The sequence below is a fragment of the Spironucleus salmonicida genome, chromosome 5 (genome assembly GCF_000497125.1).
Source record: "Spironucleus salmonicida strain ATCC 50377 chromosome 5, whole genome shotgun sequence".
Taxonomy (NCBI): Eukaryota; Fornicata; order Diplomonadida; family Hexamitidae; genus Spironucleus; species Spironucleus salmonicida.
The window spans coordinates 222,942-242,238 of NC_090600.1; the positions used below are offsets into that span (position 1 = coordinate 222,942).

Below are 19,297 nucleotides of genomic sequence, written 5' to 3' on the forward strand. Positions count from 1 at the left end.
TCATTATTTTACAAATTTTTATGTTCTATTAGAATTGTAAATTCTAGTTTATGTGAATGCAAATGTTACAATAGTAAATTACAGAAATTAATTAAATAATTAAAGTCTTATTAATGCATTTTCAGATAATATAATTTTTTAGTAAATAGTGATAGTAATTTTAATGGCTAATTTGATAATATTTTTTCTATTTTTCTTTTAAATTATGTCGTTAGATATTCAAGCAAAATTATAGATAAGATTTTTTAAGAGCTGATTAATGAATTCGAGTAATAATATTATTTAGTATTATACGCATTTATCTACTAGCAATGATCTACTCTAATTAAATACCTAGCAAGTCTAATATTACTTAAATATAAAAAATTTGGATTAGTTAATAAAATAAATTCCTTATTTGATACTAAGCATCTTTCAGTCACTCAAACTAGCGAATAAAGCCACAGACCTCTTAATCCAGTGCCTGGCACTTCCAGATTGACACGGAACAGCCACATTAAGTAAGAAATTTGTTGAATGCCCAGTAGTGCTTAAAGTACCGAATCTGGCGAGAGTTCGGTAGCACGGGCAGCAGTATAAATTGTCATCGACATCAGTATTTTATGCCTCTTTAGATCCGACAATTATAGGAATTAAGCGGATAATTGGCATTTTAGAGTAAAGTTCACGAGGACGTGCCTCTACTAACATTCCCAGTTCCATATCGAATCTCGAGGCTTCTAAATAAAGCCCAGAAATATAAGACCCATCGTTAAGAACATCTGGTTAAAATGCTGAATTACCAGCAGTGAAGATCCTTGCCTCTAAAACGTTTTTATTTTCAATTAGAGCTATATCATCAATTGTGGCTTAACAGATCTCAAAATTGTAGCCTATTGTATCAATTGCGATTGTATACTTACGAGCATAATTCTATAAGACTGATGTCAAATAACCTTAAGCAAAGAAAAATGAGGAGATGTGGAAGATTCCTGGCTTGCCTATTTCGATCCAATTTCTAAAGAAGCTAATACGTAAATTCATATCTTAAAGATAGGAAGAAAGTGGTTTTAATGATGGATATGAATATTTAGCGAAAGCTTCTGGTAGCTTGTTCATCATTACAGATAAAAATATATCTTCTAGTTCTGATGAGAGAATTGTAAGGCCCCGTAGAGCTCTTACAAGTTCCTTTAGGTTTAATTGCATTGTATCAATGAGTACATTAAATCTACCACATTCTTGGACTAAAAGCGAGTTCAGAGATTCTTCAAAACGGGTAGGATATCTAAGTGAGATTGCCTCTAAATCGAATGAGTCCGGTAGTTGCTTGATGATACTGTTGATTACGTCCGTTTCAGAGTTAACTGGTGCAGATTCTGTATTTGTTTCTTCCTTAGAAACAGCATCATCAAGTTTTCCTGTTTAAAGGATCAAAATCTCAGTTAATAAGTTGTTAGAATCTTGTCTATCAGATGTGATATTGGAGTTGGTGTTTAAACCAAGATTATTAGGATGACATTCAATTGAAACGTGATCATTAATGTATTCTAAATAGTCTCTATAACCTAAGCCATTTGTAAGTTGATGTAACAAATATTCAGGTGTTTCAGATGTTTTTTATTCCATAGTAGGGAAAATCCAATTTTCTTAGAATATTGATGGATTCAAGAAATCTTCAACAATTGCACTAACACAACGTTAATCAGTAGCATCTGTAACGCAACCTCCAATATTTATTTCAGCGAAAAGATATTATAATGCATGTTTAGGATAAATATCAGGGTATTTGTCTAAGAAGATTGGTAATTACTAAATACAAATACCTATGTCTGCGGCAGACCAAGGATAAGGTGTGTTGAATCCAATTGGACCATACTTTTTCCGTTAGAGTAATACCGAATAGAATAACGATAAAGAATATGTTAATTTCTTAAATTTCTCCATATTCTCAGGTACTTCACATGCTTCATTCATTTATTTCTCAGTAATATTAGTTTCCCACACTCGTAATAAATTAGCTTTAAGCGAGTTCGGATTTTCAACAGAAACTTTGACTGAATTTTGTAATATAGCAACTGGAAATTCAGGAGTAGGTTATGCTGACAACCATAAACGGAAATCACGATGAACAGATGCAGGATCTGCTTAAAGCGCTTCTAATGTTAATTGTAATTATTTTAAGAAACCTACAGATAAATGACAGTTTTGTAATACACACCAATTACCTCTCTCAACAAATGTTGTGACTAAGTTTAATGCAGTTTTTTCAATTCCACGACCTAATGATAATACTTATATCTTTTTATCCATGCGCATTTGCTCAGCAAACATCATAAGATCATTAATAGGATCTGCCATATCAGCTAACAAGAATAATATAGGTTATATATTATTAGAATCCTTATAAGATTTTTCTAAATTGAATACTTATGGCTTGTTGAAGTCAGCACCCAATGTCTTTTCGATAAATATCCTCATATATGCTAAAACCCTATCTGGACGTAAAGTTGAGATGGGTAAAAATCTCTAGAATTCAGACAGTTATGTGTCATAAGGGGAAGGCAATGCACATTCTTCTGGCTTCTATGATTCAAACATATCCTTCCAAGCTATTTATGCCTTTAAATCTCTGAAAGAATGAGATATTCCTTTAAATGCTGATCCTAAACTTTCTAGTTCACAAATAGACTTCCAATATTTCTCTTCTAACCAATCGTTGCATGGATTTTATGATGTAGCCTCACGCATCTTTGACCCTATTAGTAAAAATTTCATCTCTGTATTAGTAATCTTATTTTCAGATTTCAAGATTCTAAGAGCGATTAAGAAAGCAAATAATGGTTTATGCGACTCAAACAAAGATCTGCATATATTTTGATACAGATAAAGAGTAAATGCTTCTATAAGGTTCTTTAAGCGAGTTTCTAAATCATCACACTATTCAGTACCTTAAATTGATTAAGTATATAGCTAAATGTACCAATTTAAAGAATATTGATACATAAATTCAATTTTAACAAGATCTTAAACGCAAAAATACAAAATAGATGCCCTATTAGACATTGGGACATACTTTTAACGAGTTTAATCGATCTCTGCTTCAGTTATTTCAGACTCTTTGACTTTTTCGGTAATCTCCTTTGACGTCTTCTAGGAAAGAGACAATGTATCAATAAGTGTTTCATTTTATAAAATATCACCTGTCGATGTAGATAACAGGTAAAGTACTTTTTCAGATAATTATTTAAGTTCTAAACGCATCTTACTATTGCTTACTACTAGACTAGCCTTGAGAGCCTCTTGGTCGGGTCTTTCTAAAGCGACGAGAACACCTAAAAGCTAATCAGATAGACCTAATTGAGTAATAGCGAAGTTGATTACAGTTACTTTAACAAATGATTCTGCTGAGTAATTAGGATTGGCTAAATGAGTACAGAGATATAGTTTGAATGATGGATTATAAGGTATAGCTGAATCACCCAATTTAACACATATTTAGTTTGATGCGTCTTTAATGAAATTCTAATCTAAAACTGTGTTAAGAGATGGATCTATTTCATCAGTAACATTAATAATTAATAATATTTTACCAAATCTAATACAATTTTCTAATGTTCTTAATAAATCTTTATCCGAGGCTTTTGCTACTTCAAGACCTTACTCTTTATAAAAATTCTTTAAAAATTATTGTGCTTATTGTTCTGGATCTATTAGCAAGCAGTATTTTTAACTAGTAAACATAAAAGAAGAGTTTTCCATAGAATGAGTATCAGATGGTAGTTTATACTAATTAATGTAATTCATAATCGTAACGTCATCTGATAAGATATCTGTTACTTTCATATTTCCATTCTTTTCAGTTGATGTTGGTATTTATAATTCATTTAGTTTAGCAACCCAGTCAATAGAAATTCTATACCTAAAATCGCTAGTAAATGCTCCTTGATAAATAACCGCAGACGCCCCAAATAAATTGTCACCTAAAATATGTTTGATAGATTTATCTAGTTCTACAAGTTATTCTTACCATCTTACTTATTCTCCAGACAGTGAAACAATAAGTGTCTGAGCTCGATCAAGTCTTTTAGCAGTATCATCTACTTATAATGACAGTTATTCTTTCTACTCAACAGCTTTATTAAATTTGTCTTCTAATTCTGCGATTTTATTTTCCACTTCTGTTAGTCTAGCAACTGTCTCTGATAAACTCTTTTCGACAATAACTAATTCTTCTTATGCCTCTGAAAGTTTTTATCTTTTAGGTATGACCTATAAATTGATATGATAGTATTTATACATAGCAATTACGAAAGCACAAAGACCTGCTGCCGCTAAAGACTTCTTCTACATCTACTATGGTATAAATTCAGGATCATTAATATATTTGTGAAGTTTCTTGATTGTATCCGCAGGAATGTTAGATTTATCATAGGTTCTAAGACTGGTCATCATAGTAGCAGAAGCATTTAACAATTTTTTAGCTTCGTCCCAATAATCTTCCATTTATTTACCCACATTATTAGGGTCGTTGATCTTTTTAGGTTTTATGCTAAAAAGAATACAAACAGACTCCATACATTACTTAACCGCCGCAGGTGGATTATTGTATGAGCCAAGTTCAGTAAAGTCATTCTTGTTAAGTTTGTCAAGAGCTTCTAAAGCAGCATCTAACAGTGGCTAAGCCTATTCTAAATCTCTTTCCGCATCTTTTTTAATTGTATCACATTCATTAAATTTACTAGACGCAACTTATTTCTCTCTAGCCACAATTTACCTAGTTTAATCTGCTTACTCTTTATCTTGTTCTAACTAGACCATCATATTATCTACATTAGCAGATGTCTCAACTAAAACTGGTTATAAATTAGTAAGGTCAATTTACATTTAGGCAACTTTTTCTTATGTTTCTTTTAATTTGAATAGACCAGTTGATAATTACATTTTATAGCTATTAATCTTATTATAGTTAACTTGCAAAACAGAGGTGAAAAGTTTTAACAAATTTAAGAATAATGTTGGAGTAACATGATTAAATCTACCTTATTCTTCTTTATACAACTACGTAAATGATTCTATTGAAGAATGAACATAAACACAAAATTCTATAATTTTGTCTTAAATAGATTATTTAGTAAAGTTAGTATTTAATACACATTATTCTTCAATAAATTTTCCTAAAAATTCTAATTATGATGTATCTAGTAATCCACCAGCTTCTTAACCTCCATTAAAGTTAAATATTTAGATACCTACATCTTTAAGAGCATCGGATGGCCAATTAAACATATAGTCTATCGAACAACAATTTACCAATGATGGGAACTTTCGTAAACGATTTCTAAGGCTAGTACCAGATGGGGAGAAGCACAATACTAAATGAATATTTTATTTAACTCTAGCACAATACGTATCATATAAGTTAGGTTTTGTAACTGGTAATTGATTTTCCATGCATATTTAAGATATTGAAGCTTCTTCATAAATAGTAGCCAAATCGGCAGGTTCATATATTGCCTACACATCACATGTATTTAACAATATTGAAATATCTTCCAGTTATTAGTCATTAAATATGTGTTAGTCAGACAGTAATAAAATTTATTATTTACCAGTTAAACCAGATTTCATAACAAACTTCTTGATGTCTTCGTGCCATTCGGATATTCCATATCCCTTCTTTAACTCAATAGTAACTATGTCACAATTTAACCAATACGCAGCTAATCTAGTCAAAGACTAACGACCTACACCACCTACACCAATAAGTAATATATTAGACGATGATTGACGAAGAATTCTAACTACCCTAGACAAATGATGTACAGCAGATTTAAATAAAACTAAGTTCATTTATTAACCCTCTTCGTTACATTTATTCAGCTCTCCGACTAAAATTTTCTGTAAAGCATTAAAATCAGTAACATCCTAATAGAGTCTATCCTATCCTATAGACAAGAAATCTGCGAACAAAATATCTTCAACACATCTATCAGTGCCGAGAATATCAGATGTAGCAATCGATAATTTCGAAATTAGAACTTTATCAAGCAGCTAATTGAACCATTTTTAGTCATTCACATCGATTAACCTGTCAGAAAACACTCTTTAGGCCTCGTGAATGAACAAGGTAAGTATGTTATTTGTGCATTATTTAGGTTTTAACTGGACACCATTTATATCATTTGCGATAGATTTTGGCTCGACCATCAAAAAGCCTTAAAATAACTTGCTCAAGTCACGCAAATTAAATGTATAGTGAGTCTTAGCAGGAGTTGGTAAAAGGCCAGTTCTTGTTGAATTATAGACTTCTATTCCCATTGGAACTACTTTTCTGCACATTTGAATCATTGGAGATTGAATCTCTTCGCTGAAAGAGGAAAAAGATTTACAACTCCACCAGTCCACTATCTGGTCGAAAATACTGAGTAAAATTGTGTCGCTAAGCTCTAAAAAGTTGATGATATTGTAGTGCCTCAGGAGCCTTTGAGTGACTGGGTTTCTAGATCCCCCAGATTGCACCATTGCACCTAATTGCACAGTGTCAATAATTTGCTTGAAAACTATTTCTTTAAGGTCGTAAAAACCTCCATGACATATCAGCTGCCGCAAAAATTCATGTGAATTGATGCATCCATAGCGTTCTTTCATCGGTAAATTTAAATCATCAACAAACAAAACAAATTTTTTAGAGACTGGAGGGCCGTAAATACCTCTTCTGCGTTTTTCTACCTTAGAATCTAGATATTGTTGTACTTATCCAGCTTGTGTGTTAGCAGAAAACGTTAGGAATAATGGTGAAATGAATTTTGTATCTGTTTCATGCTTTAATAAGTAATTCTTAATAACTGCAGTCTTTCCTGAGCCGGTAGAACCTACAACAAGGGTCGGATATCCATTGGACACCAATCTTCTTAATAGATAAGATTATTAGATGTTACTAGCAGTTGGGATGATAAGCTCTGAAAGGCTAATTTGAGAAAGTTAATTCTTACCTTTTATACCTCTAAGCATGATCGAATCTAAGTTAATATCTTTGAGATTTGTGCTCCAAGATATCCAATCACAAGTGATAGAACTAGAATAGACTAAGTTTTCTAAGTTTTTAGTATCAAGATTTTCTTGAACGATTTTTTCTGCAATTTAATCATAACTATCATATTTAAACATGAAATCGAAAACGGAAGAATATTTATCGTCTATTTGCATAGGTATAGAGCAATCGGATAAGTATCCTAGTTCGCTAATTTTTCCTCTCAACCAGCAGTCAAAATTGGATCTGCTAGGGTCATCAGCCAAAGACGCCCCAACTGACCAAATTAGGCTGAAAAAGAATATTGGTTCTAAATATCTCATGAAAACAGCAATTTACCAAGCTTCTATTGCACCAAAATCGTTCGGTTTTAATTCGCCAATAAACGTATCCAATATACGGAATAATGAGGTGATTAAATTGGCATCCATAGTTTCTTATAATTGTTTACAATTTACTTTAATATATGCTAATGACTCAACTAAAAATTAATTCAACAGTTCTTTGAAACGTAAGGCTAATTCTGATAGTTTTTCAGTTTAGTTAAACTTGGTGATAAATGTAGATTTGTTGGTTATTTAACCTTGTGTACTAGGATCGAAATCATCTAATCTTAACTAGTCTGGTAATCGATCAATCCATGTTTAAATAAATGCATCTGGCGATAGAGTTCCAGTAACAACTAACTATCCCACAGATTCTTTAGTTGTACCAACAGAAACTATGTTAAGTGATGTATAATACAACATTGCGCATCTTGAAATTGTAGCAGGTGAAGCTTCAACAACAGAATCCATGTTAAAAACAAGATTCATAACAGGCGATAAGCAAATGATTTCTCCAGAAGTTAAACATAAACGTTTTGAGTCATCGAGCACAGTGTTTAAAGATTCTATCCACAATGAATCAATATAACCACAACAATCAATAATTTACCTAGCAGCATTATTCTTTGAAACGCAAACTTTAGGGTTAACATCTGCAAAGGTGATTTCACCACCTTAATATGAACTTCTAAGTAGGTTTTATTCATACCAAACCATATGCTTATTATAATCGGACACTGCATTTCTAATGAGTGTAGATAATACACCATCTTACCATTCTTTAGAAACTACATCAAACTAACCAAATAATTAGTCCATGGTGATTGATTTTGGATTTAATCTAACGATATTCATCTTTTAGAAATAATAATCTTCACCTATAAGAGATGGTACTTAAGAAATTGATAAAGTTGGTTAATTTTTGCATATTTTAATGAATTTTTCAATTCTTTCTTCCATTTCTCTACGATTAATTCTATTTAACGAATGCATAAGTGCATACAAGCTTTCCGCCTTACCAGATTGTGCAGAACCTAAAGTCATTAATCCATGTCGTAAATTAATAGTCATGAAAAGATCTATAATTTTATTTACAAATTATTCATCTGGTTATAAGTAGTTCATTATATTGCTGCGTAGAACTTAAGTTACTTCTTTAATTAGTACATTATAATCGATAAATGGTTATTTGATTCCAGGGAATAAATCTTTTAATATGTTGTAGAATAACTAAGAATCATTTTACAAAAATTTAGGAGAGTTTACTTCAGTAATAGCTCGTAAAACAATCTACTCTTCTAAATAATATTTCTCATCAAAGACAACATCACCTTTCTCGTTAATACTAGAAGGAATTTAAGAATTCTCCTAAACACATAAGGTTCCTAATTCCTATCTTATATTACCAGCAGCTTGAATAGTTGAGTTAATAGCTCTCATACCATAATCATACCAGCTTTATTACGAAAGTTACTCAGAACAAAGTTTAAATACAGATGTTGCTTTTTATGCTAAATTAGTAGCTTTTTTAAAGCCATATGAATAAAGTCTTATCTAACATATTTTCATGTAGTTAGGCACCATGACTGATACAGCACGGAAAAGAGCAACTAAATTTGCAGGCAATTTCTAACGACCAGAATAGTTAGGATTTTATGTAATAATAACACACGCTGTAGACATAAGGTTCAACTCAGCCTGTTCAAATACGTACTTGACGGTTTGCATTTCAGCAAATGTTTTTCCTTTGGGTGGAGTTCGTATGGTTGATCCACCGCACATTTGTAAACCTCTTTATACACCTAAAACCATCTATGCAAATACTGACAATACATCTAAAGACAAACGATTGATTTCGTCCATGATCAAGCAGCCTCCAGTAGAAATACATCCTGAAAGCATTCTCTTAATACCGATTAAATCTAAACCTTCAGAGCAGTTAAATACTATACAAACTAAGCCAAACTCTTTATTTGTCATTTATTTAGAAGTTTCAGTCTTACCAGAACCAGCGGGACCAGAACAAGCAGAAAACTTGAACATAGCTTAAGATTGAGAAATTGTAGTATAAATTTTAAGTGTTAATGGTGTGATAACTAAACGTTGTGTATTACCTAAATATTCATATGCATAAGGTAAAACCGATAATACCTAATTATAAGAAACCAAAAAATTTTCGGTTTTAGAGCTTATATCAGCTAAATTATTAGCTTATTCTTGATATTTTTCAGCAGCAATAGGGCCATTATAATAATTATCAGACACACCATGAATGGGTTAATCATAAAATTCAGCAATATTACAAATATGTTTAGGATGTTTTAACCAATTAAAGTCGGAGACATCTGTGACTCGTTCTGCAATTAAACCAACAATTTAATCTCTCTGGAACACGTCATAAGTAAGCACAGCAGAATAAGTCTTTGACTCTAATTTCGTTAAACCAGTTCTCACAATTTCTGTCATAGAATCCAACTAGAGCTCTAGTTAGTCACGATATTTCTCTAAATATTATCCAGTGATGGCATAATCAGTATCATTTGCAAAAGCAATTTAATTTACCAAATTAATACCCTGAGCAAATCCAGATTTTACCCACAAAGCACGTCCTTAAACGCCATCTCGTGTGACTGCCTGCACATACTTTGTGAAGCACTCTTAACATCTAACTTGAACGGTTCTGATAATTAATTTTTCAAGTTGTCCCATCCAGGATTCAACGTTTCCAGAAGGTGTTAAAGGATCTACAAATTACACTATTTCGCCTTCATGAGACGTCATAGAGGTCATTTAATAATCATTATCTTCAATAAATTTGATTCTTGCAACATTTTCAAAGCAGGATCTTAAAAATGGCTATACCGCTGTTGGATTTTTAGTATTAGATAGTATTGAAAGTAATTCTTCGTCTGAGAGGAAGAAAAATCTTGGGAACGCGATTCTTTTTGTTTCCAAATAATCTGCTAAACCCTTTTGCACTTTTTCTAGACTTTAATGATTCTCCTAGAGATTTGGCAATAATTTAGAAGTTTCAGTACAAATTTATATCACATTTGGATTTTTGTGTGCTTTAGCCATATGTGTTCTCCAAAATGTGTCAACTGATCTAAAGAGTTTAGATTCTGTGGGAAGTTATCTAACAATATCTGGAGAACTAAAAATAGGTTCTAAATATAACCAAGCTTATTAAACAGATATCCACGCTTCTATTATTTCAGATGTTAAGGATAGATTTTGCTCCCATTAAACAATAGACTTTTCGAAAAATTTCTTAAATGGAGAAAACATCATAGATTAAATCATGGTGATGTTGTCATCTAAAGTTTAAATCACATCATCCAAGCCTTTTAATATATAACACCCAGAGTTCTAATATTCCATTAAAGTAAAATTAATATCAGCCCAGGTTTTTTCTAATTATACTAATACCTACTCTATGGTATTTTCTTTGCTGGCAGCCTCAGAAATCCTTTAAATAACTTCAAAGTTTTTCATATCATTTAAGTGTAATGTATCAACAGCTTATTTAAAAGTAAAGTTTACAGGTTATTTATTAAGCGTGTTAATTTCATCTTGAGACATTATACTATAATCAGTCTCAGATGCTTCATCATCCCCAAATTTTTAAAGTTCTATTCCATTAATATATCTTAAGTTATTTAAGAACTGACCAGTTTCTTCTGAAATTCTAAGCCAATGTCTTCTACGAAGACCTGGATTTCTTAATGCCTTTACCAAGGGTACATTCTTTTTGAATTCTGTGATTTCCTTTTTAACTTACTCCGAAAGTTCCTTAACAACTGGTTAATTTTCTTTAACTGATCTTAAAGATTTAATAATGTTTCTTTATAATGTATCGACTATGGACTCAATTTCGTTTCCATTTAAAGCCTTAAAATCTTCATTATATACTTTATGAGTTAATTATCTGAAATCTGAAACACTTTTCCAAAGTAATTCTTATGGCTCGAAATCTTTTAAGATTTAATCTAATTAAGAATAGTCAGTTTATTAAAGTCCCATTAATAATTCTCTTTAATTATATAACTTAGATTTTTCTTAGATTTTAGCAAGTTATTATGTCATAAGTTCAGTTTCTTCGGATGCTTAGATATATTCGTCTAATGATTTATATCTAATAGCGAATGTTGTGACTTATTTTGCTAAAGTTTCTATATTTTTAGCCATTGAGTTCTACTCTTAAGATTGTTAATCTCTAAACTTAACTTTGTCTAATTCTACAATTTAACATGTCCTATTAACTAAATTTTTGAGATCTAAAGGATACCCAATTGTTTTCCATCTTTAGGCAATTCCGTTTTCACTCATTTAAACAAATAGTTCATCTAAAATAGCATGATATTCTGCCATTGTTTGAATATTTATTTTTACACTATTCGTAAGTTTTTCCATCTTTTATTGGATAAATTCTTCTAGCTTACAAGCATCTTCAATTGTATTACATTTTCTTTAAAGACGTTTTTAAATTGTACAATACAGTTGACCAATTTAAGTCGCCTTAGTGCTTGCAATTTTTTAAACGATATCTTAAACATGTTCAGCAAGTCGTTAACATTTTGAAGCTAAAAAATGTCTAACAGCTGTGTTTTTTACAATAAATGCACCGACATGAATAAGATCAGGAATTTCTGACATAATTTTTTTTGCTTAATTCATCTATTAATATACAAGATTTCTGAGATCTTATGGAGACATAGACGTAGCAGAATCAACCGATGCTTACATATTGGGACTAAGATTTTACTAAGGAATATTGATAGTTTATCCTTATGTCTCAAGTTATTCTCTGAGATAAAGTTCTGCTTTGTATTTGATTGTTGATGCCCATTTATCTTCATCAAGAACTAATAAATCTCTATATGACGAGAATTATTTTAGATAATCGTTTAATGGTTATACAATATTAACACAATATTATTAAATTTATATACGCTGAGCCTCAAACTAAAATTCATCCTAGCTAGGTGAAGCCAGGAATGACTTTTCTTATTTAATAATATTTTTAAGTACTACAGATTCTATCTCTGAAATACTTCTAACAGTTTCAATACCTTAATCATAGATTTGAGTAAGCTACGTTTTGAATTCCGATAGGTTTGTAGCAAATTAGAAAGAATGTATCATAAGCTCTGAATCATCAGGTTCTTAGATTTTAGGTTGGTCTTACTCTACAATTTCTTCTTCTGGTCCTTTTTCTGCTTCATCGTCAACTGCAATTTTAGAGTTAGGATCTAAACATTAAACACCATAAATATAACCCGATTCATATTTTTCTAAGAAATTTCTCTCTTCAATTGAAGCAGGCACTTATTAAATAATAATACCAATATTGAAAATAGGAGCTCTGTAACAGCAAACATTAAGCTCACCGTCATCTTCGTATGGTTTATTTTCCTCGTGCTTGGAGATAACATATGATGTGGAATCTGACTTCACACTCCATTTACTATGATGTTCTATCATCCTACAAAAATCATCAGTAGAATTGCTTACTAATATTCTGAGAGTGTCTTCAAGTTATAACTAAACTCGTTTTAAAAATCTTTTAAGATACATTTTATCATAAATGTCCCGATCTTTAACTTCTATCTAGAATTATTTGCCAAATGATATTAAACTCTTTGTAAGATTTGGTTACTTTAAATTTTTATAACTGGCATTTGCCTAATTCTAAGATATTAATTATATTCTTTCAATACTTTATCTTACCTCAAACTATAAATCCTGAAGCTATTATACGATACTATTTCTAATCTATCCTAACCAAGTCTATTCCAATCTAGACTTTAAAGCTCTTTGATGGGCAAATTAACTAGCTCGAAAATCTTCTAGAGATAGAGTTTTGCTACTTAATGGTAAAACAGGAGTGGGATAAGCTTTATGAATTACAAATAAAGATGTTTATTACTCTGTATAACATTCTGGATTTAATGAATTTTTAAGTAAAAAGTCTAATGAAATAGTAGTCTACAGTAGTTCTTCACAATAATTTTAAGTCTACGCTTGTGATTTAACTATCTATTTTAGTGTAAAAAGTGAGTTTTCGTTTAGTTTTGTACGTGAATTCTTAAAATTTTATACTAGATAAATTCCTACATTAAGCAATAAGCTTTATTCATCAATAATAGGTTCTCCAGATTCTGTAAATTAACAATTAGATGGTAAAAATGAATCTCTTGTACTAGGGGTGATCAAATATTTATAAATCTTCTCTGATTTTTCAACATTATAAAATCGGACAATTTTTTATCTAACAACTTCTTCAACTGCAAGTTATAATCCTAACTCGGACACAAATGCAGGATTACGCTCTAATTATTGTTCGAAAAGTATTTAGTTCTAAGCAACCAAAAATTATCTACCGACATCATCCATTAAATTTGGTAATTATAGGTCAACTACTTTAGTTTTAATACTTTCTTAGGTCTCTTTCGCGAGAGATTTAACGATACAATATGTTGCATGGGGCTTTGCTAGCTCTTCGATTTCCTATCGTAATGCGGAATGGAAAGGGGAAAGACCTTAAATTGGCATCTTATTTACATAGTTTTATAGCCTTCTAGTTTATTAAGCTTATAATCTATAAAAATGAGCATTTTCAAGTCTTTATAAATGCAAAAATGGGTCTTCACCCCAAATGAAAACATAAATCTTGTGTATTTTAAATGATCTTCCATCATCTGAAATAACGCGAACTTTATCATCTAATATATGGGTAATTCGACCTTCTTACCAAGTTTTGGTTAAAAATTCACAGTATAATATTTTTGTATCATTTGTAGAAGTCACAGATTCCCAAAATTATGATAATGTCTTAGATTCAAATGCTGAATCATCGAAGTCTTCTAATGGCATAATAGCGCGCTCTGAATGGAGTTTCTCGCCAAACTCGTTGAATGCTTCAGAATAGTCAGTTGCAGCAAGCGCAAGCCTACGGCGCTCGAGTGCTACATGATATGGGAGCTGTCCTGGTTAAGGCACTTTAGAAATGTGTATAAGAGGGTCTGCCATTAATGATAAAAGACGCTACTGTTTTTCTGTTAATTAAGGCTTTTAGTGGCTAAGGGACTTCACAGATTTTCCAAGCATATTTTAAAATTGCGGAAAGAATAAATTTAATATTAAAATATATATATAATAATACTGTTTAGCAGTGATACTAAATGTTATATCTTTATAGAAAAGCTTTTTTAAAGTTAAAATTAAATAGCAATTCCTATAAATTTTAATTTAAAGATAAATATAGTTAATTTCATACTTAAAAGATTTTATACCTAAAGAATCTTATTTGGATATAATTTTGAATAGATAAAGATTCATACACATGCTAGTAGTTAACATAAATTATTATTATTATTATTATATTAATGAAAATTGTTATTCAAATTATTGTATCAATTACATAGAAAAACTAGTATGAGAATATTTGATAACAAGTATCTATTAAATAATATTTCAATATAATTCAGTTAAATTGTATAATAATATTGTATAGCTTTAAAACAGTTAAGTTTTGCATAAGTATAATTCAAATATTATGGTATTGTAATTCATAATAAGCCTAATTTAAAATGAAAAGAGGTATATTTGAATATAAGTTTGATACACATACACACACTACTAACTCAGATGGGCAAAACGATGAATAGTAAATATTGACATATGCGGCATACTAAAAATGTATACTATTTTCCATTACTGATCATGATTATTTAACCATTCCATTTGATTATAAGTTTCTCTATCTACCAGGAGTTGAGATTTCGACAAATTATAAAAATTGCAATTTCCATTTACTAGCATACTTCCCTCAGTTAGCTATTTCAAAATAGTCTTCTTATGTATTTTCTGGTTAAGAAGTGGCTTTTAACTAAGATATTGAACAGAGAAATAAATTTTACAATTCACCATAATTCCTTAATTTTCAAGCTATGCTCTTTTAGTTAAGAGAATTAAGAGTTGAACGAGTTAAAAGTTTAGTTTCTGAAGAAGAGCTCGCAAAAGCCTAATCAAAATCTAAGTCAATTTCTAGGAATCACTTTAAAAATGTAACATTACCTGATTTTGGAGGTCTAGCAATATCTGAAATTGGTTAGATTTTGATTGAATCAAAATGCAAATTGTGTTTTGCCCATCCTTGGCATGCAGAAAGTGCAAATTAGATAAGATAATATTTGAAGGAGACATTTCCAGGATAATATTTGGGAGAAGAAGGAAGGGAGATGTTTGGCAGTGACTATCATGGCAAGGGACGTGTTGGAAGAAAAGTAAAAGGAGATTTAGCCATTTAAATAATAATGAGAATATTTGGAAATGTCAATTGAAGTACAGTTTACAATGAGTTTTATATTTTATATATCACACTACTTATATTTAAGATATATTTATATATCTAAAGGCTTAATAAGAAAATAATCAAAGCATGATATTTATTTGGATAATTTCATTAAATTATAAATTATATAATATAAATAAATGGTAAATTTATAATATTTATTAATTATAGGATACTTACTTGCCTTAATTAATATTTTGACAAATCAACTTGAATTTTGATTTTACAAATTGTAGAAATTAATGGAATAGTTAACGTAACTGGATGAGTTATTTTTCACTCGACTACCATATCTCTAACAGCATCAACCTTTTTACCTAATACTCCCATTTATCCTAAGAAACTACAAACATAATGGCTATGAAAAAGATCGGGTGGATTTCCTTATCTATCGGCGATGCCGCCAGATTAATCTTAACATTCTGTTACAAACGAATAAAGTATATCTTCATTAAAACGAACCCCTAACACTTTTAAAGTTGCTGCTGCCCACATACAATAACATGCATCTGGAAGTTTATTTTACCTACCACAAAATCCACCTAATGACGTTTAAAGCTACAATAAAAATATAGAGAACCCACTTATCTAAGCTTCTGATAAGCGACTAAAAGTATTCAATATTTTTAATCCACAAACAACACAATATACTTAAGCCGCATGTGAAATTGCATTCGGAACAGCACCAGCCCCACCATCGTCATTAATGCAGCTAATAAGGAAATTAGTACAATTTTCAACGATTTTATCGTCTAAAACAAAATTAAACTACGTGCATAATGCCTCTAAGGCAATTATAGTAAATAGTGTTAATCTAGAATCGACTTCTTCGATAAAATTATCTGATTTGAATCCTTAAATGGTTGATAAATCCTACAGTGCCGCAAAAGTTAATTCTGGGGATATTAATTAGTTTAAAGCGGATAAATTTCGAAGAGTAAGGATAGCAAAGGAAGTTGCATGTGCTTCTGGTAAACCATTAATTGTATGCGCAAATAAATAAGATTTTTGATCATACATTGACAAGACTTCAGAAATAATAGTGTTATTATTGAATTAAACATTTAATTATATTAATGTCGATGTCCACATATGTAATGACCACATTCGCATATAAGATTCATGAGCTGCTTATGTATCGTTATTCCAAGATAATAAAAATTATGTCAATGATTCAGTATTTAAATTCATTTAAAATTTTACTTATATTATATTATTAATAATTAATTTTTGAAATTCGAATGTCGATTGATGCTGAGACACGGTTAAGAAATGAGAGAACTTTATTGAAAAGTGAATTGCCAAATGGGTTCTTTGCTAGACCAGTGCCTATAAAGTAAAATAATTAGCTATCAAAAACAGAACTAGATTACTTTACTTGGATTTGTGGTATCCCCGGTAGATCTAATTCTCTTTATGATGGATGTACATTATTGTTGTATTTATTCTTTCCTAAAGATTACCCAAAATCGCCACCGAAATGTTAGTTTGACCCACCTCTTTTTCATCCAAATATTTATCCAAGTGGAAGTATTTGTCTGAGCCTAATAAATAAGGAGACTTGGAAATAGGATGTGAGCATAAAATCAATGCTAGTTGGAATATAAATGCTATTAGATGAACCAAATATTAGTTCTCCAGCCTAGTAAGAAGCATTTTAATGTCTTAAATCAAATAGGACACTTTATGATAAAAAAGTTAAAGAATTTGTGCATAAATTTCCAACAACAGGTTTTAAGGATAGAATTCAAAAGCTTGTTAATTCAGGAGAATTTAGGACTACAATATAATAGGCGGTTTAAATTAATAGAAATAATTAAATTCTTGATTTTGACTGAATTCTTAATATGTTTTACTACTGTAAATTATTAGTATAAATATATAGAATAAACTTTAGTTCAACATATAAATAATTCATTATGATATACTATTTATTCATATACTACAGTGTACTCGTTAATGACCTTAAATTTTTTTTAGTCTCCGAACGCTAAAAGGCAACCATCATATAGAATATCTGAACGATTTAATTAGACAGGTTCATAATATTCCCCAGGTCCATGTGAATATCAAAAAATTTCAACCTTTGGAGATTCTGCTAAAACATCTAGACTATAAAAACACAGATTAAATTCTATAATATCTTCTGTTTAAAATACTAACATTATTAATTTTACTATTAATCGCATCAAAGATAAAGAATGTTTGCCTGCTCCAAATGCTTATTCTCCTAACTATAAAGTAATCGATAAGTAATAGCCTTAGACACGTAGCATTTATACTAAATTCTATAGAAAAAATTAGTAAAGATAGGATCCTGGTCCTGGATACTATAATCCTGAGTTTAAGTCAGGTTCACCGTCTTATACTATGCGGTTTAAATGTGATACATAAGATAATGATAAATTTGGTTTCCCTTCTCCTAATTAGTATTAAAGGTTACCAAATATCAATAATGATTTTACATTAAAGACAAAAAAGTAGTGACTGAAGTATAGTTTATATATAAATAAAATTTTACGTTGTTCTCATAGAGAATACTATTTTAATGACAACTATAATCAATCTCAAGAAATCTATATCATCAAAGGCTCCTACATTTGTAATATCTAATAGATATCACGAATAAATAGTTGAACAAACACCAGGGTAAGGTTTTTATAATGTTATAAAAATTTCAAAAAGAACTTTGTCTCCAATGTTTAAAAAACATATTTTGGATGATGAAACTAAATAGTTATAAGTAGGTAAAGATCTGTTACCACCTATTAAATTTAAAAGCTAGTTATCTCCTGCATATTACAGCCCCAAAAATAGTATACCAATCAAATAATATACAATTCAATCTAAGTATTATTAGAAGTATGTTTGTTAGCATTTCTTACCAGGGCCATAAACATACTATAAATAATCATCACATACCTCACCTGGAATTTCTATAAAATTCCGTCCATTTTAACATGAATAGGCAGCAACACCTAGCTCAGATTTATATTAATCTACAATAAATAAGAATTAAAAGTGAATAACCATTCATATCTCAAGTATTATATATAATATTCATTAATTCCAAAAACAGAAATAAAATGGATAAATTACTATAACCAAACATAGCTCATGCGCCAGCATATTCTCTATCATCAAGAAGCTATATCAAACCATTGAGCAGTGTTCCTAGTCCATTAGAATATCAAAAGGTTAATATATGGAGACCCTCCACTGGTTACAAATTACCGCGGAATTTTTGTCCACAGAAGACGGTGGTGTAAGAATAACTATCATTTCAATCAAAACCTAGAATTACTATAGACGAAACTCCTGGTCCTTCAAGTTACTATGTGGATTTATATGGGCCTAAAATAAAATCTAAGACAACGCGCAAATAAAGTAATTATAATTAATAAGAATTAGGCCGAAAGTTGAATTTAAATGTCGAAGAATAATACAAGCCTAGGAATAAAATTTTAATGAGTTCATAAAAAACTAGTAAACCGAATATAAATTATTATGATTAGTGGGCAACTGGAAAAGAGTGGATGGCGACTATTAGAGCGATGCCGTTTAAATGATCTATTTTATAATAAATATTAATTTTGTTTATTA

The 19,297-nt window shown here is 30.4% G+C and overlaps 7 protein-coding genes across 7 annotated transcripts; 5 read left to right on the forward strand and 2 right to left on the reverse strand. All coding sequences in view use genetic code 6, as the record gives it.

Moving 5' to 3' along the window:
• Positions 1-414: 414 nt before the first annotated feature.
• Positions 415-14,448, reverse strand: SS50377_24707 (Dynein heavy chain; the record flags this gene model as incomplete). Its single annotated transcript, XM_067908548.1, has 1 exon — positions 415-14,448. One exon carries the CDS (start codon positions 14,446-14,448, stop codon positions 415-417), a length of 14,034 nt encoding a protein of 4,677 aa, XP_067763369.1.
• Positions 14,449-14,930: 482 nt separating this feature from the next.
• On the forward strand, positions 14,931-15,683 carry SS50377_24708 (Metal-dependent phosphoesterase; the record flags this gene model as incomplete). Its single annotated transcript, XM_067908549.1, has 1 exon — positions 14,931-15,683. One exon carries the CDS (start codon positions 14,931-14,933, stop codon positions 15,681-15,683), a length of 753 nt encoding a protein of 250 aa, XP_067763370.1.
• A 287-nt stretch (positions 15,684-15,970) lies between these two features.
• SS50377_24709 (Geranylgeranyltransferase type-2 subunit beta) lies at positions 15,971-16,885 on the reverse strand (the record flags this gene model as incomplete). The annotated part of the gene is made up of 1 exon (XM_067908550.1): positions 15,971-16,885. One exon carries the CDS (start codon positions 16,883-16,885, stop codon positions 15,971-15,973), a length of 915 nt encoding a protein of 304 aa, XP_067763371.1.
• A 50-nt stretch (positions 16,886-16,935) lies between these two features.
• SS50377_24710 (Ubiquitin-conjugating enzyme) lies at positions 16,936-17,532 on the forward strand (the record flags this gene model as incomplete). Its single annotated transcript, XM_067908551.1, has 1 exon — positions 16,936-17,532. The coding sequence occupies one exon, from the start codon at positions 16,936-16,938 to the stop codon at positions 17,530-17,532; it is 597 nt and encodes a 198-aa protein (XP_067763372.1).
• A 121-nt stretch (positions 17,533-17,653) lies between these two features.
• SS50377_24711 (uncharacterized protein) lies at positions 17,654-18,181 on the forward strand (the record flags this gene model as incomplete). The annotated part of the gene is made up of 1 exon (XM_067908552.1): positions 17,654-18,181. One exon carries the CDS (start codon positions 17,654-17,656, stop codon positions 18,179-18,181), a length of 528 nt encoding a protein of 175 aa, XP_067763373.1.
• Positions 18,182-18,242: 61 nt separating this feature from the next.
• Positions 18,243-18,719, forward strand: SS50377_24712 (uncharacterized protein; the record flags this gene model as incomplete). Its single annotated transcript, XM_067908553.1, has 1 exon — positions 18,243-18,719. One exon carries the CDS (start codon positions 18,243-18,245, stop codon positions 18,717-18,719), a length of 477 nt encoding a protein of 158 aa, XP_067763374.1.
• Positions 18,720-18,780: 61 nt separating this feature from the next.
• On the forward strand, positions 18,781-19,263 carry SS50377_24713 (uncharacterized protein; the record flags this gene model as incomplete). The annotated part of the gene is made up of 1 exon (XM_067908554.1): positions 18,781-19,263. One exon carries the CDS (start codon positions 18,781-18,783, stop codon positions 19,261-19,263), a length of 483 nt encoding a protein of 160 aa, XP_067763375.1.
• Positions 19,264-19,297: the final 34 nt, after the last annotated feature.